At 28.6% G+C, this 22,824-nt stretch overlaps 8 protein-coding genes across 8 annotated transcripts; 5 read left to right on the top strand and 3 right to left on the bottom strand.

Annotated features, from left to right (window-relative positions):
• Positions 1–429: 429 nt before the first annotated feature.
• Ostgamma (oligosaccharide transferase gamma subunit) lies at positions 430–2,126 on the bottom strand. Its single transcript, XM_027339521.2, has 4 exons — positions 1,763–2,126; positions 942–1,701; positions 805–885; positions 430–740 (listed from the first exon to the last, which is right to left on the bottom strand). The coding sequence occupies exons 1-4, from the start codon at positions 1,901–1,903 to the stop codon at positions 634–636; spliced, it is 1,089 nt and encodes a 362-aa protein (XP_027195322.1). The 5' UTR covers positions 1,904–2,126; the 3' UTR covers positions 430–633.
• Positions 2,127–2,210: 84 nt separating this feature from the next.
• LOC113789926 (ubiquinone biosynthesis O-methyltransferase-like) lies at positions 2,211–3,607 on the top strand. Its single transcript, XM_027339524.2, has 2 exons — positions 2,211–3,086; positions 3,164–3,607. The coding sequence occupies exons 1-2, from the start codon at positions 2,300–2,302 to the stop codon at positions 3,274–3,276; spliced, it is 900 nt and encodes a 299-aa protein (XP_027195325.1). The 5' UTR covers positions 2,211–2,299; the 3' UTR covers positions 3,277–3,607.
• Positions 3,608–3,808: 201 nt separating this feature from the next.
• Positions 3,809–5,299, top strand: LOC113789927 (uncharacterized). Its single transcript, XM_027339525.2, has 2 exons — positions 3,809–3,992; positions 4,056–5,299. Exons 1-2 carry the CDS (start codon positions 3,975–3,977, stop codon positions 4,890–4,892), a joined length of 855 nt encoding a protein of 284 aa, XP_027195326.1. The 5' UTR covers positions 3,809–3,974; the 3' UTR covers positions 4,893–5,299.
• LOC113789912 (glutamate receptor ionotropic, kainate 2-like) lies at positions 5,259–10,221 on the bottom strand. The gene is made up of 10 exons (XM_027339511.2): positions 9,211–10,221; positions 8,960–9,112; positions 8,610–8,864; positions 8,108–8,529; positions 7,993–8,013; positions 7,637–7,804; positions 7,444–7,548; positions 7,026–7,343; positions 5,914–6,969; positions 5,259–5,851 (listed from the first exon to the last, which is right to left on the bottom strand). The coding sequence occupies exons 1-10, from the start codon at positions 9,359–9,361 to the stop codon at positions 5,663–5,665; spliced, it is 2,838 nt and encodes a 945-aa protein (XP_027195312.1). The 5' UTR covers positions 9,362–10,221; the 3' UTR covers positions 5,259–5,662.
• Positions 10,222–12,707: 2,486 nt separating this feature from the next.
• On the top strand, positions 12,708–14,700 carry LOC113789918 (uncharacterized). The gene is made up of 3 exons (XM_027339517.2): positions 12,708–12,839; positions 12,939–13,256; positions 13,357–14,700. The coding sequence occupies exons 1-3, from the start codon at positions 12,827–12,829 to the stop codon at positions 14,310–14,312; spliced, it is 1,287 nt and encodes a 428-aa protein (XP_027195318.1). The 5' UTR covers positions 12,708–12,826; the 3' UTR covers positions 14,313–14,700.
• A 1,144-nt stretch (positions 14,701–15,844) lies between these two features.
• CtsL1 (cathepsin L) lies at positions 15,845–17,152 on the top strand. The gene is made up of 2 exons (XM_027339523.2): positions 15,845–16,430; positions 16,503–17,152. The coding sequence occupies exons 1-2, from the start codon at positions 15,978–15,980 to the stop codon at positions 17,070–17,072; spliced, it is 1,023 nt and encodes a 340-aa protein (XP_027195324.2). The 5' UTR covers positions 15,845–15,977; the 3' UTR covers positions 17,073–17,152.
• Positions 17,153–18,400: 1,248 nt separating this feature from the next.
• LOC113789920 (oplophorus-luciferin 2-monooxygenase non-catalytic subunit-like) lies at positions 18,401–21,529 on the top strand. Its single transcript, XM_027339519.2, has one exon. The coding sequence runs from the start codon at positions 20,047–20,049 to the stop codon at positions 21,262–21,264; it is 1,218 nt and encodes a 405-aa protein (XP_027195320.1). The 5' UTR covers positions 18,401–20,046; the 3' UTR covers positions 21,265–21,529.
• On the bottom strand, positions 21,347–22,820 carry LOC113789921 (dnaJ homolog subfamily C member 21-like). Its single transcript, XM_027339520.2, has 2 exons — positions 22,049–22,820; positions 21,347–21,990 (listed from the first exon to the last, which is right to left on the bottom strand). The coding sequence occupies exons 1-2, from the start codon at positions 22,661–22,663 to the stop codon at positions 21,412–21,414; spliced, it is 1,194 nt and encodes a 397-aa protein (XP_027195321.2). The 5' UTR covers positions 22,664–22,820; the 3' UTR covers positions 21,347–21,411.
• Positions 22,821–22,824: the final 4 nt, after the last annotated feature.

The raw sequence follows: 22,824 nt of genomic DNA, 5'->3' as shown, positions 1-22,824 counted from the left end.
TCGAATAGTTCTACATATAAAGAGTATTGTTTAATAGAACCAAAAAAAGAAAAAAAATTATTAATTTAAAATGGATTAAAAATAGAGATGATATATGGTGTGAGAAAACGAAACATGATGATGATGATGATAAGATAATGTTGACTTTCGTTCAAAAAAAACAATGAAAAATTAATGCATGTAATAAAGAATATCATCAGCCTAACAATAAACGAAATTCTTTAGTGTGATGATAATGATAATTTAGATTCTTTTGTTTTGTTTTGTTTTGTTGTTTATTATATACCTCATATTTTGCTGACGTCATTTGAATCAAATTCTTTGCAATGGTATTTTTTTTGCTCTCTCTCTCTTTTAAATCAATTTTTCATCTTTTGATAGAGAATAAATAAAATCTAGGACATAGGAATAAATTCTTTTTCCAACACATTGAATAGGCAAAATTTTTTTTTTTTATTTCAATAAAAAAAATTACAGTTTGTTTTGTAAAAAATGAATGTTGATTCATTCAAACACTGGTAAGAATGTTTCGGTTGGTTTTTTTTTGAAGACAATTCTTTTTTTACTTCTGAAAAAAAGATGATTCTATTTATGGATGTTATTTCGGATTTTACAATTGCCATTCGAATAGTTTCATTTGAAAAGGAAACTATATGGATATCCATGTGCTTTCCAACGGAAAATCGACATCAAGAATGAAAAAAATATTGCAATCAATGACACTCCGGCGATCAACATGACTGTAATGAAATTAAATTTTGTTTAAATTTAAACAATAGTAATACTTTTTTTAGGTATACAAACTTTTCTTTTTCTTTGGATCTATTTTAGCGTTCTGTTTCACGGCATGAATAATACATATGAAACCAGCAGCAATCGCACAATCTGATAAATAAATTTAAAAGTCAATTTGGATTCCTTTTGCAAAATCACCAACTTACTAATGACAAAGATAATATAAGTTTCAATGATAAATTGCCCACCACTTCCATTGTGTATGTATAATATGCCGGTTGCTGAACGATGCATCAATGGTGGTCCACGAATATGACTCCACATTTGACCAGAAGTCATACCGAAAACAATGGCCAAAGCGGTTACCGACCATGATGTTTTGTTTCCAAGAAAATCGAGATTATTTCGGCGTACATAAAGAATGATGGAAAATAAACTGAAAAATATAACCAATAGGAATGAAGCAGTGTAATTGGGTGGACGAACAACACGAATCGAAATAGAAGTCTTTTCGGCAATCCATCTGGCAATGGTTTCGGCAGAAAAACCGATTCGTTGAATGTCCATCTGATCGGCATGTTTGATTGATAATGTATTTACTTTCATTTGTCGTTCACCAAACAACAAAAATACAGGGGCGGAATTTATTTTTAATTGTTGAAAAATTTCAGATCCTTCATCATAATCAACAAAACCGAAAAATAAGCTTGGATTGAACAAAGATGAATAACGCCAACTATTGGCTACAATGGAAAATTCATCGGCAGCAGAACGACAAACCGAACATTGTCGTCCGGGTGATAATGCAGTCATCATGACGACAAATGTATAGTTACGAATCGGTTGACCATGTTGCTTCGAGCCGATGAATGTACGGAATTTTTCCGGATTCAAACGTATCATTGGCCGTTTAAATGACATCTGTATTAATTTTTCAGTTCGTTCGTCTAAAGGCATATGATGCGACTAAAATATAACAAAATTAATAATTTATTTTAATGTTTGAAAAAATGATTTTTATAATTACTTCTTTCTTTTTGGCATCGACATTCGCGTTGATCATTGGTACTAACCAAATTATTGCCAAACACAAAAGAATCATATTACAAAACATTTTGGAATGATGATTTAGAATTCGTGATTGTATCATTTTTCTATACGGAATCATCAGCTTAATATTAGCCGGCAAAATCTTGTTAATCGGATATGATGCCGAAATCTTATTGTACCGAGAATCAAATTCACAAATTCTGTGAGATGATTCAATAATAAATATTTTATGATGAACCGGATTTTCGTTATTTGATAGCTAGATTCTTTTCACGTGGAACCTCAATAAACATTCGATCATCCACAATAAATTATGCCGAAAAAGAAAGAGAGAGGGAGAGACAGCTCATCATAACGATTATTATTGTCTGCATAAAAATTTGTTCGAATCTATTTCGACAGCGATGAATACACACAATACGGTTAAGCTGCTTGTGTACATTTACGAACAAAACATATGTATGTGATATTTTGATTTCGAATTGAATTTTTTCATTAAGAAAAAATAATCATCATGAAAACGGCTATTATAATGTCATTTTGTCGTCGTCAATTTTATTTTCAATTGTTCCGACGACATCAATCAATATTGAAACATTCTAATCGTATGATTAGCACAACAAACAAAGTCCATGAACATTCTTCATCATTCAAAAGTGTTGACATTTACGAATTAGATAAATTTCGAAAATTTTCACCAAAGTGGTGGAAAAGTGATGAACTTTTGGCATTAAGAAATCTTAACCAATTACGGGTACCGTTTATTGTTGATGCTATTCATTCACGACTAAATGATCATTTTGATCCGGTAACATGTTGTTCACGATTTCCATTAAAAAATTCTAAATTGTTGGATATAGGTTGTGGTGGAGGAATACTTGCCGAATCACTAGCTCGTTTAGGTGCCAATATTTACGGTATTGATCCGGTCAAAGAGAATATTGCTGTTGCCAAGAATCATGCACGTATTTCATTTGCCGAAACCGAAACTATGATCAATTATCAATCAACAACAATCGAAGAATTCAGTAACATTGATGAAAATCAAAATTCTTTTGATGCTGTCATTGCAAGTGAAGTTCTGGAACATGTAGATGATATCAAATCCTTTTTACAAAGTTCCATAAATTGTATTCGTCCTGGTGGTTTTCTTATAATCACAACAATCAATCAAACATTGTTATCATATTTTGGAGCAATTCTTATTTCCGAATATATTCTTGGTTTGTTACCACGAGGAACACATGAATATTCGAAATTTATTCCACCGGCAGCATTAAGTTTGATATTAAAAGAGGATTGTAAGTTTTTTTTCACTTTGAAAACTGATTACAAAAAAAAACATTTCTAACAGCAAATTGTTTTTTCTTTCAATAAGATGGTTGCGATGTAATCAAAATTCATGGAATGTTTTTTAATCCAGTTACTTACCAATGGAGCTGGACACAGGATCAATCTGTTTCGTATGCATTGTTGGCGATCAAACGTTAATAGTCCAAAAAATTCAACTAGTTGACATTTAATTGAATCAACGTGATAGTTTCATTGGTGTAACGGATTTACTCATCTTTGATCGTCATCCTCATGATTCTGTTTAGTTTGCACTAACTATTTTTTTAACCGATCAATCATCAGCGATACATTTTTTTTCTCAACAAATTCATTGTGATCATTGATTGATTTTGTACATGTTTGTAAACATTGTTTAAGAGATTTCATTTTTTCATGTTTGTTCCGTTTTTTTTGTTTCATCTCTTTTGTAATGATGAATTTTTTTTCGTTGTGGTTAAAAAATAAAAAAAATCACTTTAATAGAAACTAATCCATTAGTTATTTTATTTGCAACAAAAAAAAATGTAAAATTCATCTGGTTTGTTTGTTCAATTGATTTACGTGACTCGGAAGCTATTTATTCGAATGATGAAATTAGATGCTACATCAGGTAGTTTGAGTTTGGATCATTGTTGAATGACGATATTCGTAACGATTGATTATCAGATTTTTTCAGAGTATAAAAGCAACCGATAATTTTATGTGATAGCCTCATTGAACAAAATTCTGAAAAAAAACCAGCAGAATTTCAGCAAAGTTTTTAAAAATATTATTAACAAATTAACAAAATTATCTAATTTTTGGTGTAATATTTGTCATTTGAATTGTTTTCTTACCATTGAAAACCGATTATCTCAATGAAGAATACAAGCAAGGTTTGTAAATTTTTTCAGCACTAAATTTTAACTTCTTAATTAAAAAAACTTTCATTCAAATAGGCTTTAATTTTCGTTTTTATTTCGAGTTTTAATTTTTTGTTCGCCGTCAGCGACGTTTTGTTGTTTGAACGTTTTCCTGATCAACGACAGATTGAATATAATAAACGATTTGATGTTGATGAATTTTCGCCATCAATCCGTCGACAAGATGATGACATTTTAAAAAGACAGAATCTTGATGATGAAAATCGATTTGAACGTTTTGAAGAACGATTTGATGAGCGAAGAATTGAAAGTTCTGATCGATATGATGATCGCCGAGAACGTTTCGAAGAACGAATTGATGAACGGATTACGGAACGATCTGATCGATATGATGACCGTCGAGAACGTTTTGAAGAACGATTTGATCAACGGAATGTTGAACGATCTGATCGATTCAGTGATGATCGAGAAGAAATTCGTGAACAACGACGATATCGTGATGAAGATGATCGCCGAATTGATGAAGTTGATCAAGATCGTCGTCGAGAACGAATGGAAAGTGATAGACGAAGAGAAACAGAATCTGATGATCGAATTAATATGGACCGACGTAGCCGAGAACGATCAAACGATCGTATCCGTTATGACCAAAATCGACGACGTGAAAGTTGTGAACGAATTGATAATGATGAAACACGTACAGTTGAACCAAGATTTGATCGACGTGAACGTGAAGAGATGATCAGTTTTGAACAACGTAATGAAAATAATCTCAATCGTTGGTCGGAACATTGGCGTATGGATCAATTTTTAAAACAAGGTACAACAAATCCGACAACAAATTTTCTTTCCAATTCAGTACCCATTCTTTTGGGATTTTTGGCTACATACAAATTTTTCAAAAATAATTGAATCCATTCATTGCACACATTCATTTAACTTTCTATTTTTATCCAATATGTATGAATGACTAATGATCTCATTCATAAATGCATATCATATTCCGATTCATAGCTAGTCATAATGATAAAACGAATTTCATAATCGTCATCATTTTTCATTAAAATGATTTTCCTTTTTTTTCTTCTATGTTTTGGGCATGTAGTTTTCCAACAAAAAAAAATTTAATCTATTTGAACCGTTTTTTTTTCTTTGGCACACAAAAAAAATCTATTTATCAAAATGTTAAATTCACTTAATTATTACGTTTAAAAATGAATCAAAGATCAAGTGAGATTTGAATGAAAATTTTCATTTATCAAAGAAAAAAAAATGAAATTCATTGTAGCGAAATAAATAAAGAAATTTATTAATATCAACTTAAACTGTGTACGATTGTGTTGATTTGTGTATGTGTTTGTGATCAATATAAAATACAGCAGTGATTGGCTTTTTCATATATGGATTAATGTTCAAATGTGGATTCCACATTTGAATATAATTTTTTTTTCAGACATCAGAAAAAAAAGTAGGAAAAATGATCAATTCTCAATAATAATATTCGACTAGAATGAATGTGAACTAAAAAGAGATGTATTCCGTAAGTGATGTTTAAAATATGATGATGATGATGATGATATAAATTTCACATATAAGTTAATGAAAATCAAAATGATGATGGAGAAAGAAAGAAGTAAGCACACAAGTCAAATAAAAAGAAATGACTGATTATTATTATTATCTTATGAATAATTGTTCTTATTATTCATTTCTTGATAACTATTCATTGGCAAAAATGGCAATCCATTACCAGCTTGTATGATTAAATGTCTTGCCGGATTCATATCGCTTACTTTACGAATAGGTCTAGTATTACCATAGCAACATATTACGTATTTAATTTCACGTAATAATTCAATACAGATGTGTTCCTATGAATTTCGTAAGAAAAAAATTTAAAAAATTAATTTGTATAAAAATCTACAAAACATACTCTTTCGGAACGTGGAATATTCTCCATTTTCCAGATGAATTCACCAATACAAATGATAATTGCTATGATAGAACCGGCAGCTAAAACAACAAACACACCACCAACATTAGCTAAGCCTAATTCACTAGCTGAACCGGATACTTTTTGTGTTTCTTTTTTGCCACCACATTTGCCTTTACCAGACCACCAACGATTTTTGAGCATATGTAATTTGCCTTCCTCTTGTAGTTTGAGAATGGCATCCGAAATAATCGAGCGATATTGAGAATCGGGAGGAGTTGCAATACCATATCCTTTGGAATCAAGCAATGAACCAACTTGATACAGATCGCATTTACGTTCGACAATATATTCAATACTAGTCGATTCCATCAGATAGGCATAATCACCTTTTTCAACACGATCAACACCTTTTTTGTTTGATTCAACAAACACGCTTGGTCTATATGATTCCATAAATGACCACATACGTGCATAAGTGGAAAAATTCGAATTACGAAAAAAAGCTTCAGTAGAGCCCGATTTAAGGCAACCATATGGAATTTTTGTCTGTTTGGAAAGATCTTCGGCCGATTCGATCGGATTAACCATACGTTCGACAGTGAGAAAAGCAGCCAGATTAGCAGTGTAGGATGAAACAAGAATTAGAATGAAAAACCACCAACTTGCAGCCAATACTCTGGTCGATAATGAACGTGGCATTATGTCACATCCTTGTTGCATTAGACAACCAATCGTAAACCAAAGTGTATTCTTCATTGAAAAATTATTTTTCAATTCGTGAGGTTCTTTCACACATGGATGTGGATTAACCCATTCGTATGGAGAGAATCGTGCGACAAAAAATAAGAATAATGTTACGCCAAGAAATGAAGTGATTAGATAGACCCATACATCCATGGCCAATGGTGACATGAATGAAAATAATTTTGGTGGATCTTTTTTATGACGTTTGTAAAGTATTCCAATACCTAAGCTCATGAAAGGCATAGTAAAATCAACGGCCGCTTCACGTTCATATGTTATGGTCAAATCGGCAACAGCGATATCTGCTTTCTATATAAACGAATAGAATTAAATGGAAGTAACATCTTCTAGACATCAAAACCTACCCCTTCAATCAATTCTTTGATCATTCCATTCCATTCACCTCGTTCATTACGTTTTCCATATACACCATCTTCAACAACTTTAATAACGTATTTGAATTCAAGAATTTGAGCAATCTCTTTAATAAGATCTACACAATAGCCTTCAAAACGATCATTTCCTGTTCGATTATCATCTTCCGCTTCCATACAATATGGTTCACCAAGAATTGTTACAACGGTCAATGTCTTATTTTTTAAAGTGTCTCGATAAATTTCTGTCATTGCTTTCGTATAATTACTCATGAATGTGACCTTTTCGCCCGGTGTCCAATCACCAAACTATATAATTATTTTGTTCAAAAAAAAAGAAAGAAAATATTTATCTATCAATGTCAATCAATCAACTAAAACGAATGAAATGAAATTGATTGAAAATTACGTGTTTCAATCCTTCACGGGTCAATTCGAGAAGCAATAATTTGAAATCGATTCTGGAACCGGTTTCATCAAATTTGATCGGACCAGTGAGGCCATTTACTTCAATCTAGTTAATAATATGAATATAAATAAAAAAATGACAAAAATAATTTCAAGAGAAAAAAAAACACAACGTCATGAATTTTATTACGTACATTTCGCATATAATTTGATATTGTTGAACCAAAACGCCATGGTTTTTCTTTTTCGCAACTGACATCATCTTGTTGAAAATTTTGATGGATTGTGGCACCATTTTTTTCTATTTCAAACAATGTTTGTGCAAATAAACGGACAGCATCATAAACAAGTGCCGTTTCGGTCTGTTTAAGTTCGTACGTGTATGTTTGTAGACAAAGAGGAGCAACAAAAAAAAATTTGCATAATTTAATCTTTATTCAAAATTATTTGCATTCAATAAAATAAAAGTAAAATTATAGTATGATGTCAATCATACGAGAAAATTGTGTATTGCTGTTGTGTGCGAATTTTTTATATGTTTAATACTCACAGTAAAATTATGCGATGAAACCTGTCAATGAAGAATGCAGCCATTTAAAATATTTATTCAATAATGAAATTTTCTATTACAATTATATAATAAATAAAAAAACAAAAGAACTTACCAATCGAACCATAGAATCAAATGAATCACCAACAATACCACCATTCCAATTGTAACGTGTATTACTATCACGTTGAAGTTTATTTAAAATTTGACCAAAATCTTTTGAATTCAGATCGACTAGACTGAAACCCGAAATATTGGCACCAACATATTGAAATTCTTCCAGATCTACCGTATGTAGATCCAATGAAGTGAAAAAATAATTATGATAATCGGATAACATATCGACTTGTTGAGCATGTTTTAATACATTGTAAATATGTTCCTGAGGTACATCTACAATAATATTTTTGATAGCCAATTTATGTAATTCTTTGAATGTGGTACGATATTCACCACTGCCAACTGGAAATTGTCGTACAACAATCCGTTTTTCACGTAATGATGGATCTTTTAGAATTTCTTGCATACGAACTAATGCTATTTTAATCATCAGGATAAAAACATTTCGAAATCAATTTTTGTTTAATAATTTAATATTCTCAAAAATAAAAATGTACCTTCATTTTCTTCATATAAAATGGCAAAACTTTTCCAATTTTTTAATTTAATTAGATCTCGAAATGCATTACCTAATGCTAATGGATGTGGAAAGAGATTTATCGAATGATTTGATGGTGGATCAAATTTGAAATCCCAACGCATTTCCATATGAGGAACATGTAAAGCATCACATGTTGATTGAACGTGAGCACTGGTTTCAACCGATTGTGGACCAAATACAGCGGCAACACCATCATGAAGTAAACTACAAACTTTTAATTATAAAAATTAATGATTATTTTTCATAAATAAAATAATATTCAAAATAATAAACAAATAAATAAATTGAATAATAAAATTGTTTTACCTCGTTTAGAAGCCTGAAAACTATCACAACGTTCCAACTTTTCAATGACAGCTTCAAGTCTTGTATTTGGTAAGATGGCTTCTTCATTGATTTTTTCGATAGCATCACGAAATGCTAATTCAACAGATTCATCACCATTTTCGAATAGTCCGCCTTGTAGAATGATATTTAAAAGAATGTAAACATTGTTTTTACGCACAAATAAAAAAAAAGAAAAACAAATTAACAAATAGGGCCCAAGGGCTGCTCACCTATTTTGACCACATGTGGCAAGGAAGATTGAACAAGGGTAAAAATATTCCAAATGTAAAAAATAGATATTAAAAATTTAAATGATGAAATTTGATGAAAAGATAGCAAAATGATTTCATTAGTTTTCATATTTATTTGTAATTTCATCATTGAAAACAAATTGGAATCAATCAATAAAATTCTGTAGTTTATTCTGTAGTTCTTCCTTCAAATAATTGTCGTTTATTATTGCTTGATAAGAAAAATTATGATAAGGCTAACGATGATGATGATAATAATATTTTTCAATCATTTTAAATCTTTATTTATTCAATCAATTATATATGATTCACAATTTTTTTTATGTGGATAAATAAAGTTGTATGAAATAATTTCGAACAGGAATTAGATTAGATTGATGGAACATATAATTATCGAAATGATGTAGATGATTTTGATGATGACACAATTTCCGCCGTCAATAATGATTCTGGCCATGCAATGTAAAATTCCAAAATGATAATCATTACAGACAAGAAAATCATACTATTCGATATGGAATTTCAAACACGATTTGATTGGGATAACAGAACATAAATATGGCTGTGGCTATTTTTTTTTCTTTCGTATAAATATTATGACTGAAATGCAATCACTGGACCGAACATCATCATTATCATTAAAAGAAAATTTCGTTTAGTCTTGTTTGTCGGTTTTTTTTTCATCATAATAATTTCTTGCCGTGTCTTGTCTTGTCTTTCTTTGTGTTTTGTGTATATTGAACAAATTTCGATTTTTGTTTTACTGAGTCTGTTTTTATTTTAGGGTTTTCTTCATCACTAATGCTGCTCTTGTTACCGATTCCAGAATGTTATCGAGAAAACAAAACAAAAAAAACATTCCAAAAGTATATACAGTAGCATCCCATCTTGTTCTTGTATATTATAACGAGAGCCAAAAAAAAAGCTAAAAGAATTACAGCATCTTGATCACACACACGCACACACAAACAGTTCCAGAGTTTGCGTCCAAATGATCCGAATCTTTATCGATGTATGATGCTATGATGCTAATGTTGAATACAAAAAAAAAGTCCTATATTCGAAAATGAACATTTTTTTCAGTTTATTTTTCTTTATTTAATTTTTTTTCATGTCTATGTGAGAATGATGAAAAAAACTGATGGCTGCTATGTTTTTTCAGCAGGGTGCTGATGATGATGATGATGATGGTACAAATAGTGTTGCACTAGGATCTGGGAATCGTTGCACCATTTTTCTATTTCTTTCATTCTTTCTTTATTGCGAAATGAAGAAAAAAAGATAGAGAAAAAAAACACGCACAGAATTTATCTGTTCCTAACATGCCATTCGACGACTACTATATGAAATGATGAGTCGAATTGAATAAAATATAAAACAAAAAACAAAAAGTTTTTTTTACAATTTGAAATTGCTATGTGTGATCACTTATGACACAATAATGCAACGGTCGTTTAAAGCTATCATTATCATTACTATTGTATTAACAAAACAAAAAAAAAAAAAAAATAGAATGAAGAAAAAAAATACTGATATTTGAAATTTGCGATGACAAAATTGATTTATTTAGATGGAAAGATATAGAAGGCAGATGGGAAACAAAAATCCCAAAAGTCAATCAATTTTCATTTTGTTTATACGAGAAAAAAAAACATCTAATAATAATGATAATGATGATGATGATGAGAATATATCTAAAATATATCAACCATATCGGCATATGTATGAGAATTTAAGATTGAAAAAAAAGAAACAACAAATAATTTATTAATATAATTTTGTTTCACTCATATCTTAGATGCAAATACAACCAAAAAAAAAAACATCATAATCATCAGACGCATATACATGTTTGTCTCAATAGAATCAAGTTTGAAATTGGTTTTTTCTCTTTTCATTTTTATCGAAATCATAATTTTGATTATTTATTCCGTTATCGTTATCTGATGATGATTGATATCTCGTATAACGAAACAATAACAATCAAATTAACTCAAAAAAACTAACAAAAAATTCGTAACATTAAGATTTTGGAAATATTTCAGAATCAATGAAAAATGAAAACCTAAATATATGATAATAATAATAATCTGTAATCGAATCTTGGAAAAAATTAATGAAAATCATATCCATTCTATTGAATCTGAAATCTTTTTTCTTTATGATCATCATCATCATCATTATTAGATTTTCATCATCAATATGCCATTGTTTTCGTATTAAACCGTCAAAATGGATAGATCCGATTGTAATATTATTTGTAAATAGATAGAAAAACGGAGGATGTATAGAGAAAATGAAAATGAAAATAGAGAAAAACATCTATCCAGGCTTTTCATCATATATATAAATATTATATCAACAAACTGGACATCAGAAACAAAAATCCATTCTTATTCACATTCAAACAAACAAATCAACATCAACATCAACATCAACATCAACATCAATGGCAATAACAAAATTGGCCAAATCTATTTTTAGTTTATAATTTTATTTTTTATTTTTTTACTTTGGCCCAACATTTTTTTCTGTATTATTTATATATTTCTAAATTGCCTAAATTCATCATGATTATGATGATGATGGCTATGATGGAAAACTTTATATCGAAAATAATTTCAATTTAGAAAAAAAAACCAGATAAGATTATCAAATTGCTGATGACAAGAATGAGCAAAAAAAAAAAAAAAAAATAATATGAAGAAATAAATGAATATGATTGGGTTCCGAAACTTGTTCTGAATCTATCATCATTTTTCCATGATAGCCGGTTCCAGAACAAACAAACAAACAATCACCATTGTGTATGAACCAGTCGGCAAAACAAAACAACAACAACAAAAAAAATGACCACGGATTATCGTTGTGAAACAAAAGTAACAACAACAACAACAAAAACGAGAGAAATTCGATGAGAGAAAAAAAAAGAAATGAGATCGAAACAATTCGGAATAAATTTGAATATTGGTACCGACATTTCTTTATCATATTCATCTTTCAATGGTGGGTGGAAGATGAAAAACTAATGAAATGTTGTTGTTGTTGTTGTTGCTTTTTCGGTAATAGCAGCTTTTTAACACTCACACCGTTTTTTTTTAATATTTTCGTTTTCAACCTATCCTACTGACCTCATAATCTTTTTTTTTCTTTTTTTTCATTTTTTTTTTTTTTGGTTTTGTTTCGTTTCGTTTTGTTTGTTTGTTTTGAAAATATTCATTTAATACGACAATATGCCTGTTTTTGGGCTCTTTTTTTCTCAAAAAAAAACTTAGGAACTTGATTTTTTTTCCCAAAATAATAATACATTTTATACGGACGGCAAAGAGAATCAAGTTTGGCTAGATATTCAGATTATATTTCGATAAAATTGATTTGATTGTAATTTTTTTCCTGTATAAATATCAGTTTGTCTGAGTATCATCATAAAAATTTTTTTGATGATAAATAAGTGAGAAAATGAAAGAGAAAGAGAGATAAATAAAGACTAAAATATTTGAATTGATGAACAAACTCGAATTATTTCAAAACATTGTATCATCATTCATTTGTGAATTGATTGCCATTTGTGTTGGAATTTATTTTATTATCAGAAATGGATCCAAAATGTAAACATTTTTCTGATTTGAATTTATTAATCGATGTTTGATGCTAAATTGTTTTTTGTTTTTCTTTGTTTTCATTGTTTTTCTAATATTCATATATAGATCATTATCATTATTGGATTTTGTCATCAATCATTGTTTTTATTTGGATCAATTCATTATCGATTGATTGTCAAGCATATAATGGACCAATTTATCGACAGGTTGAAGTGTTTGTAAATGTTTATGATCATCCAAAAACTGGATTCTCTTGTCATGATAAACATCCGGGTCAATATTATGCCGATCCAGCAACAAAATGTGCTGTATATTATGTTTGCATACCGAATCCCACTGGTACAATGAGTGCACAAAGTTTTGCCTGTCCCAACGGTACTATCTTCTCACAAGCTACCCGTGTTTGTCGTCCACATGAAGAAGGTATTCTTTTTTTTATTTATTTTGCATTCGAATCGATGAATAATGAACTTTGTTTCCTTGAAGTTAATTAATCAAATTCATTTATGTTTTGTTTTCATAGTATTTTGTCCATTGGCATCTAGATATTATGATAGTATCGATGGTAGTATCGATAATCCAAGTGAACATGTCGAATCGGCAGTGAAACCAGTAGCCGTTCCATCTAGACCACAGAAATTTTCAAGCCATACGAATAAACAACCAAAATCATTACCCATCATAGCATCAAATAATAATAATAATAATAATAATAATCCGATACCAAAATCTGCACCACCATCAATATCTTCATCTTCATCTTCATCGCATGGCAATTCATTCAATATAAATAGAAATTTTCGAAATAGTCGTACAATAAGCTCAACCAGTACAACAACATCGACTACAACACCAGCACCTTTGCCATTATCATCTTCACAACCATCACAACCATCATCAGATTTAGGTGTAGCCGATTATGAATATGATTACAGTGATTATAATGAAACTGGTCTGGTAAATGCCGCATCAACATTATTACAATCAACTATATTAAATTCACAACAAAAAGATTCCATATCAAATAGAGTTGGTAATCAAGGTAATAATGATCATGAAGATGATAACATATCGAATGAGCGACGACGACGAAAACGCTATATTAGCCTACAACAGCAACGTAAAGAAGAACATATGAATCATAAATTAAGTGAATCATTATTAGCCGAACGTACCAAAAGTTCAGAATCATTTCAGATTCCAACCGAAATTTTCAGTTGTGAAGATAAAATTCATGGTTTAGCTTATGCTGATTTAACAAGCGATTGTCAAAGATTTTTTGTCTGTCTATCGATTACCAAAGGTAAAATGATACCTTATCGATTCGATTGTGAACATGGTAAACGTTTTAATCAACAAAAAAGTGGATGTGATTCAAAAATCGATTCAAAAACCTGTCAAAGAAATAGCAAACATTATTATGTCTATAATAAATGGTTTAAACAAAGTAAAAAACATTTACTAAACAAATCGATTTAATAAATGAGAAAATAAAAAAGTAAAGATAAGAAAAAGAAAAAATGAAAATCTTTGAAATAGAATTCAATTTCTATTTGAAAAGAAATTATTTTCAATCAATAATTTTAAAATTTATTGATTAGAATCATGAATACAAAATTTAACTTTATTGTTTTTTTTTTCGCTGTCATCAATCCATTAATTATCATTATCATTATCATCATCATCATTGTCATTATCATTATAAATGTTTATCATTTATAATTTGTGTAATGTGAATGCGTATATTGTGCCCAAAATGTATTTTTAACCAAAAGAAAAGATAATAATTAAACAAAATTCTGTTTAAATAAAATTTTTCTGTACATTTTTTTTAAATAACACAAAAATACATAAACAAAACACACTCAAATTTCAATATTTCCAAAAAAAAAAAAAAAAAATAATAATATCAATCTTATTTCGTTTGTATTTCGATCGATGAAAACTGCGTATATTGATTTATCTCATCACATCATCAAATCGAATCGATTCAATATTTTTTTCCGACTAAATAAATATTTTGATTGGAAATAAGCATGAAAATAATAATTTTTGTTTTTCTTTATTGATCATTATCATGACTAAATATTGATTCTTGATCAAATTTATAGATAACTTTTGTTTAATTAATAAGTTGTGATGTTTTATTCGAAAACAAAGAAAAAAAATAATAATTGGAAACTTTCATCATGGAAATTAAATGGAAATGTTCAACTATTATGGCTAAGAAAGATGGTCATATAGTCAATTCGATAGAAAAAAAATTCGATAAATCAAACTTTTTAATCCCTTCAAAAATGATTGATTTTTAACATTCGTTGTTTTTTTTTGTTGTATAATTGATGAATTGATTGAAACAAATCCAAATGATGATGACTATAAATTTCGGTACATTCGGTTGTGTCAGCAGTAATGAAAAATCAAATTTTCTCATTTGTTTGCAAATATTTAAGTGCATCATTTTTTTTCTCTTTATTCGAATTTCTTTCATGTTGAAAAAATTGATCATCAATTTCCATATAATTCTATCAATGAATTTGTCATTTATTTTTGTTTTTCAATCAATTTTTCTCAGGTCATATTCATATCATTTGATTTTCATATAATGATTTTTTTTTTTTTTGATTTCATCATACATGCATGTTTACCATAATTGTCATTTAGTTTTCAATTAACCATATTTGACTTTAAAATATGATTCATGGACAAATTATGTGATAAAAAACGACAAACGCGATCATTCATCCTCCATCCCATATATATATTTTTATTCGATGTATGTTGATTTATCAATCAAAATAAACAACAAACAAAACAAAAAAAATTAGTCACATGAATAATAATCATTAAATCAATTTGAATTTCACACTCTTCTCTGTTCATTAATAATGATGATAAGATATATTATGATTTGATTTGATGATTAAAATTTTTTTCTACATATATAAATTATCATGATGATGATGATGATTGAATGACTTCAATAACGATATCGTTTTAATTTCATTGCGGATTTTTTTTCTTTTTTATTTTATTTTATTTCAACCTCTGCACAGCCTAATGTTGGTGGTCTTTCGTTTGAATTAAATACGCATTTTCTGTTTCTGTTTTGATTAGATTTGTTTAAATTTTCATCCGAAAAAAATGTTTTATTTAAAATATTCATTATTATTATTATTGTTTGGCACAACAATTACATTGATTAATTGTCTAAGCTATAGAGAATTATTTCAACAAGAATGGAATACCTATAAAGATTATCATCGTAAATCTTATGATTCAAATGAAGATGAATTCCGTTTCCGTGTATTTATGGAGAACAAACATTTTATTGCTAAACATAATCAAAAAGCATCCCGTGGTGAAAAAAATTTTACACTTGCTTTAAATGAATTTGCTGATCTAATGCATCATGAATTTGTTAATATAATGAATGGCTATAAATATGATGAATCAAGACGTTCGAAAAATGATGCTAGCCTTTTTCTAAGTCCACATAATATTCAAGCACCAAATGAAGTTGATTGGCGTAAACATAATCTGGTCACACCAGTCAAAAATCAAGGCCATTGTGGTTCATGTTGGTCATTTAGTGCCGTAAGTATAGAATGAATCAATTCAATATTCAAAATTTAAAAAATCTTATGATTATTTTTACTATGTTGATAGACTGGTGCTTTGGAAGGTCAACATGCTCGTAAAAGTGGTCATTTAGTTTCATTGAGTGAACAAAATCTTGTCGATTGTTCAGCTAAATATGGTAATAATGGCTGTAATGGTGGCTTAATGGATTATGCATTTCAATACATCAAATCAAATCATGGTATTGATACGGAAAAAAGTTATCCATATGAAGGAAAAGTTGGTCAATGTCGTTATACAAAACGTACTGTTGGTGCAACCGATACTGGTTTTGTTGACGTACCCGAAGGTGATGAAAAAAAATTAAAAGAAGCCTTAGCAACTGTTGGACCAATATCAATCGCTATCGATGCATCACAACCATCATTTCAATTTTATAATGAAGGCGTTTATGATGAACCAGAATGTTCATCAACCGAATTAGATCATGGTGTATTAGTTGTTGGTTATGGTGTTGATGAAAGTACTGGACAAGAATATTGGTTAGTCAAAAATAGTTGGGGTGTTGGATGGGGTGAAAATGGTTATATTAAAATGTCACGTAATAAAAAAAATCAATGCGGTATAGCTACAGCTGCAAGCTATCCATTGGTCTAAATATCCATATCCATATTATTTGTTTTCTTTCATATTTTAGAAAAATTTATAATAAATAATAAACAAGAGAAAATCATAAATTTTATTATGTAAAAGATAAAAAAAAATAGAAATATCTTTTTGTTTTGCAAAGCATTGAATTGATCAAATTTAAGTGAATGAGATAACAAAACAAAACAAAAATCTGTTCATGACAGCATCACATTATATTCACAATGATGATTTGATTATTTCTATTTTTTTTTGGAGGGGATGTTCAGCAATGTTTTATTATTATTATTATTATTATTAGGTTTTGTTTGGCCATAATGAAATTCAACACAAAAGAAATTTCATCTTTTCTGGTTTTCATCTTTATTCATTTTGGATTTTTTTTTCTAATCAAAAAAAAAAAAAAGAAAAAACAATTTCAGCACAGGATCTGTTTGTGAGTAGTAGCTGACAAAAATGAAAACATCAAACCAAACAAACAAAATTAAAAGTGAAAGAATTAATTCAATTTATGAAATTGAAAATGATTTGTATTCAATTTTGGATTTCAATTTATTTATAGCAAATATTATTTAATAAGATTTCATTTGTATTCATATTCACAATATAAATATCATGGTTGATTTTTAGTTATTAAAAAAAATAATAGAATTGTTTGTTCTCTCAGGTAAACTTTTAGTCAAACCAGAAAAAAACAACAATAATCAGAAACTGTTCAAAACTTTTTTTCTTTTCGACGATATTTTGTTTCGTTTTTTTTTGCAAATAAAGAGGCCTTTTTCATTCTTAATATCTTACCTTATCTAAACTAATAACAGTATTGAAACTAAATAATTATTATGAAGAAAAAAATACAGTGATATACCGACATTGACGATGATCCGATTAGACAGACAAACAAACAACAACAACAACAATGACCGAAAAATGTTATTTACGTTATCGATTGCCATTCAGGTGAATCATAATTATTATTCGATATTATATAGCAGTAATAAAATTGGGTAAATTGGAAATTTGTTTTTTCTTTCCTTTTCTTATCTTAATAAAACTTTGATTGTAAGGTGTGTGTTTTTTGTGTGTTTATGAGAATGTACGTATGACTAACAACTTTGTTATGTAGAAACAAATTGTATCCACTGAAATGATGAATTTTATATTTTTCCAAAAAAAAAAAATAAATTCTTATACTTTACTATAGAACTTTATGTACAAACATATATTTGATGTGTGACAAATAAGGAAACGTTATTTCTTTCTCTTTTTTTTTCTCTCAATCTTTATCCATTTCGCAAATTTATTCAACAGCATCCAACTTATTATTATTATTATTTTTTATGTGAAAATAAAATGTTGTTTGCTGTAATGTGGTTGTGATAATGATACGGCATTTGAAAATGAAATATTTAAAAAAAAACAACCACAACAACATTGACAGGGAGAGAACAACAACAACGAACAAAAAAAAACTAGAAATGATTAAAACGCGTAGGCGACCCATATGCACACATACACACACCATCATCATTATTCTTGACACAGAGAATTTATAAAACGATATTTTTTTCATTTGATTCGCGAATAAATTAGAACAAACAATTTCGATTCGAAAAAATAAACTTTCGGTTAGTTATTATCATTAATTGTTTTATTTATTTATTGTTTGTGCATTTTGGTGATGTTATTTGTTGTTGTTGTTGTTGTTCAATCAATTGTAGATTTGTAATAATTAAAATTAATAGAATGAAACAAATGAAAAAAAAGTAATAATAATATATAATGGGTGTGGACATTTGTTTATAATGAAGAAATGTTTGCGTGAAGAAGAAGAAGAAAATGAAGGGGGAAAAAACAAGATTTATCAGATTTTCTGTTACTTACTTCTATGATAGAAATTATAATGATGGTGGGTTGTAAAAAGGGGAAACAACGAATGCAAAAAAAAATATTGTGTGTTGGTGTTTTGTTTTGTTCAAAATGATTAAATAAAAAATAAAAATTAAATTACAAAAAAAAAATACTTTTTTTTTTATCCAATGTTTGGAGCGTACCTTTTTTTGGTGGAGCCATTCATTTTGTTGTTGAAGAAAAAGGAAATTTTCTTTTTTTTTGTATACATTTTCAACTGCCATCATTAACATTACCGATGATGATGACTAAAACTTGAAAATGTTGTCTATCGTTTTAACTGAATGAATGAATAAGAATTAGCAAGTGCAAAACGTATTTCATGATGTTATATTTTATTCTTAGGGATGATGATTTCATCCATTAATTACATTTATCCTTCAACAACAACAATCTGACAACGATAAATAAAAATCTACACGTGTCATATTCATATTGATCTTTTCTCTAGAAAATAGTAACTTTTTTTTCGTAGATGAGTGAAATTCATTTTTTGGTTTGTTTGTTTTTTTGGCTGAATTCCATATTCAAATTAAGTTTTTCAAAGTTGAATAATTATTGTGTGTGTGTGATGTGCTTGTGAATTTTGTTGAAATCAATTTTTATTGTGAAAAAAAATATCTACGACATACAGAATATTCTTTTTCTCGGCTGAAAATTACAACGAAAAAAATCTTCATGAATTTAACAACAGAAATATCATTTCTAATATGAAAAAATTTATTCATTCATTCATTCATCATTAATTTCATTAATTTTTGTGTTTTTCAAATATGGATCTAATCATTATGATGAAAGAAAAAATCTTTATGTAGCCAGTGTTTTTATTCAAAATTATTGCTATTCTCTTTCATCGATCATTTCGAAAATAATTGGTGATAGAGTTGGCGCCTACAGATTTTTTTTTGTTTGTTTGTTCATCGATTAACTAAAAATTGATCCATTTTTTCTTTGTTTTGTTTTCATTTGTTATACTTTTTTAAATATTTGATTTAGTGTAATTACGGGTGTGCAAGTGAGAGAGAGTGTGTGAGTGTGTGTGTGTGTGTGAAGCTTGAATGACGAAACGACAGCAATGTCTATACATCGGAAATTATCGATGATTATTATGTCGGTAATTATAATTTTACCGCAATCATCAAAATCGGCCGTCTGCCCACCTCGTGATCTAATAATACCATGTAAATGTGCCAATTATTTTAATCTTATTGAATGTACAAACATTACATCCGATTTTGATTTGAAAAAAATATTCATCAATCTAAAAAATGAATTAGATAAACAACATGCAAGACCTGTATATGATGAATTTAAATTGGTTCAAACACAATTGGAACATATTGGATCGATTGATGACATTTTTTCGGGTGTTTCATTTCGACGTATTTCATTATCGCGAAACAATAGATTAAAACGTATTGAACCGAATGCATTTAATTCATCACATAATGTTACAACGGAAATTATGATTGAAGATAATGAATTATTAGGCTCAAATCATAATGATAATATTGGATTATTCGATGCAATTAGTAGATTTGTTGCACTCAATACATTACATTTGACCGATAATGGTATACGATTTATACCAAAATATGCATTTAATCGTTCACAGCCAGCATTACGACAATTATTTCTAACTGATAATCGAATTGAACGTATTGAAGATTATGCCTTCATCGGTTTGAATGCCATAGAATTGATCAATTTAGATGGCAATCATCTGAATAAATTATCATTACATTCATTAGAGATTAAAAATACAACGCAAAGTTTGTTACGTATATTTTTACGTAGCAATAAATTACAAACAAATGCATTTCCACCTGGCATATTCAGCTATCTACGACGACGAATTTATTTGAATATGAATATTAATAATTTGTCTCAAATTTCACAAAATGTATTTCAAAGTTTTTTCAAACGACGTTCAATATTATCGGTGTCAAAGAATCCGCTCAAATGTGACTGTGATTTTAAATGGCTATTGGATCAAAATATTGTTTATAATTCATCAAATCCAAATGGTGATTATCTTTTACGCGATTATCAATGCACTTCGGATAATGATAATCATGATCGAATCATTAATGGAATGAATCTAGATGATTTTGATCATTGTCCTGAATCACCAATAACACAAACATTGAAACAATGTTTTTCTCAAGCTTCAGATGAGGAACAGGAATTATTCTGTTTAAATCGTAATGTAAATGATCGCCATCTAGGTCACACCATTCTTGTCATTACATTTTTTTTCATTTGTTTTCAAAAATTATTGGTTTTCTTTTGAAAATCATATTTTTTTCCAATTGTAATTTTTTTTTAATTCAATTTTTCATTTAATTATATTATCCAATTTAAAAGTTTTTTTTTGTTTCAAATAATAATAATTTCAAAAAAAATAAAATATTTAAATAAATCATTCACTAATAATTTGTTAATCATCATCATCATCATCATCATTATCATTTGCCGCCATTTGTACATATAATTTAACATTATTTAAATGTTTTTTCGATTTAAGATGATTATTATATGAATTTAAACTTTTGAAATTCTTATTACAAACATCACAAATATACAGTAAATTCGTATCATCATTATCATCATTGTTAGCACAATCAATTTGATTATTATTTCTACCATCATCATCCGGATCGATTCGGGATTTTGGTTTTAAATCAATGGATTCTATTTGAGTTCCAATGATTTCCATGTCATCAATACTATCATCAACTATTGTTGTTGGCTGTGTTGTTTTATTCTTTTTTTCTTTTTTCATTTGTCGATTATTTTCCACTTCATTATCGAGTGTTGCTTCCAATTCTAGCCATTGTTCTTCCGACAATTTAAAACCATTCGTTTCGACATAATTATTACTAATATTTAGATTTTCTTGAATTTTTTTCCGTCGTTGTTGTTCGGATTTTTTTCGATTATCACGATTCTTTTCAGCTAAATGTTCAGCATACTTTTTCATTCGTTTATCGCGACTACGCAACCATTTGACCAATTTCTAATAAGATTAAAAAAAACTGATTACAAATTCATCAATACCATTAATGATCAAGAACCTGAATATTTAGATTTCGTTGTTTACGTGCTTGTTCTCGGATTTTTTCATTTTCTCGTTCCATGAATCGACCGAAACGACGATTTGGTGCCTGTCGAATATCATATTTATCCAATTGATTAAAACTAATAACCGTTTTAAAACTTTGCCAAATATCATAAAAATATTTAACCGATTTCAGATCACTATTAGAATCACCGAATGTTGGATATTCAAAATCCTTTGGATCATCATAGAAACGAATTTCTTGTGCAATAATATCTTCAAATAATTTTCTATAAACAGTATAGAAACCATTATCATCATCATTATAACCATTATAACAATTTGGTTGAAAATATTTTTCATCAATTTCATATTCTGAAACATCAACCAAATCTTTATGAAATACATCACGATGATTATCATACCAATTACGTTTCTCTGGATCAGAAAGTATTTCATATGCTTCTTGTATACGATTAAATATTGCTGTCGTTTCAACAACATTATCTAGATTCTTATCCGGATGATATTTCAATGCTAATGAACGATAATTTTTTTTAATCTGATCAATTGTTGCATCATTTTTGATGTTAAGAATATCATAAAATGTTTGATGGTTATCGGAAAACATTTTATATGAATTTGTTTTTTGTCAATTGAAAAAAAGATGTTAAAATTGATGGGAAAATAAAAAAAAACTAAAAAAATATGCAATAATTACAATAAATTTACAAACAAGAATATAACACGTTTTCGAATATTGAAAAATGATCGGATGAGCTAATTTGCAAT

Source organism: Dermatophagoides pteronyssinus, unplaced genomic scaffold (genome assembly GCF_027571235.1).
Source record: "Dermatophagoides pteronyssinus isolate colony J.1.1.1.1 unplaced genomic scaffold, Derpt_VIB-CSIC_2022.12 sq0005, whole genome shotgun sequence".
Lineage (NCBI taxonomy): Eukaryota > Metazoa > Arthropoda > Arachnida > Sarcoptiformes > Pyroglyphidae > Dermatophagoides > Dermatophagoides pteronyssinus.
The sequence above is the reverse complement of the archived record's forward strand: the minus strand, read 5'-3'. Positions and strand labels throughout refer to the sequence as shown.

Excerpts from the sequence above, each read along its gene's own strand:
- Ostgamma (XM_027339521.2), bottom strand. The coding sequence starts at position 1,903 with ATGATTCCGTATAGAAAAATGATACAATCACGAATTCTAAATCATCAT. Across the intron at positions 886-941 it reads TTATATTATCTTTGTCATTA|ATTGTGCGATTGCTGCTGGT; the intron begins GTAAGTTGGTGA and ends TTTATTTATCAG. Across the intron at positions 741-804 it reads AGATCCAAAGAAAAAGAAAA|TCATGTTGATCGCCGGAGTG; the intron begins GTTTGTATACCT and ends ATTTCATTACAG.
- LOC113789926 (XM_027339524.2), top strand. The coding sequence starts at position 2,300 with ATGAAAACGGCTATTATAATGTCATTTTGTCGTCGTCAATTTTATTTT. Across the intron at positions 3,087-3,163 it reads TTTGATATTAAAAGAGGATT|ATGGTTGCGATGTAATCAAA; the intron begins GTAAGTTTTTTT and ends TCTTTCAATAAG.
- LOC113789912 (XM_027339511.2), bottom strand. The coding sequence starts at position 9,361 with ATGATGAAATTACAAATAAATATGAAAACTAATGAAATCATTTTGCTA. Across the intron at positions 9,113-9,210 it reads GCCACATGTGGTCAAAATAG|GCGGACTATTCGAAAATGGT; the intron begins GTGAGCAGCCCT and ends TCATTCTACAAG. Across the intron at positions 8,865-8,959 it reads TTTTCAGGCTTCTAAACGAG|TTTGTAGTTTACTTCATGAT; the intron begins GTAAAACAATTT and ends TATAATTAAAAG.
- LOC113789918 (XM_027339517.2), top strand. Across the intron at positions 13,257-13,356 it reads TTGTCGTCCACATGAAGAAG|TATTTTGTCCATTGGCATCT; the intron begins GTATTCTTTTTT and ends TTGTTTTCATAG.
- CtsL1 (XM_027339523.2), top strand. The coding sequence starts at position 15,978 with ATGTTTTATTTAAAATATTCATTATTATTATTATTGTTTGGCACAACA. Across the intron at positions 16,431-16,502 it reads CATGTTGGTCATTTAGTGCC|ACTGGTGCTTTGGAAGGTCA; the intron begins GTAAGTATAGAA and ends CTATGTTGATAG.
- LOC113789920 (XM_027339519.2), top strand. The coding sequence starts at position 20,047 with ATGTCTATACATCGGAAATTATCGATGATTATTATGTCGGTAATTATA.
- LOC113789921 (XM_027339520.2), bottom strand. The coding sequence starts at position 22,663 with ATGTTTTCCGATAACCATCAAACATTTTATGATATTCTTAACATCAAA. Across the intron at positions 21,991-22,048 it reads AACGAAATCTAAATATTCAG|AAATTGGTCAAATGGTTGCG; the intron begins GTTCTTGATCAT and ends TAATCTTATTAG.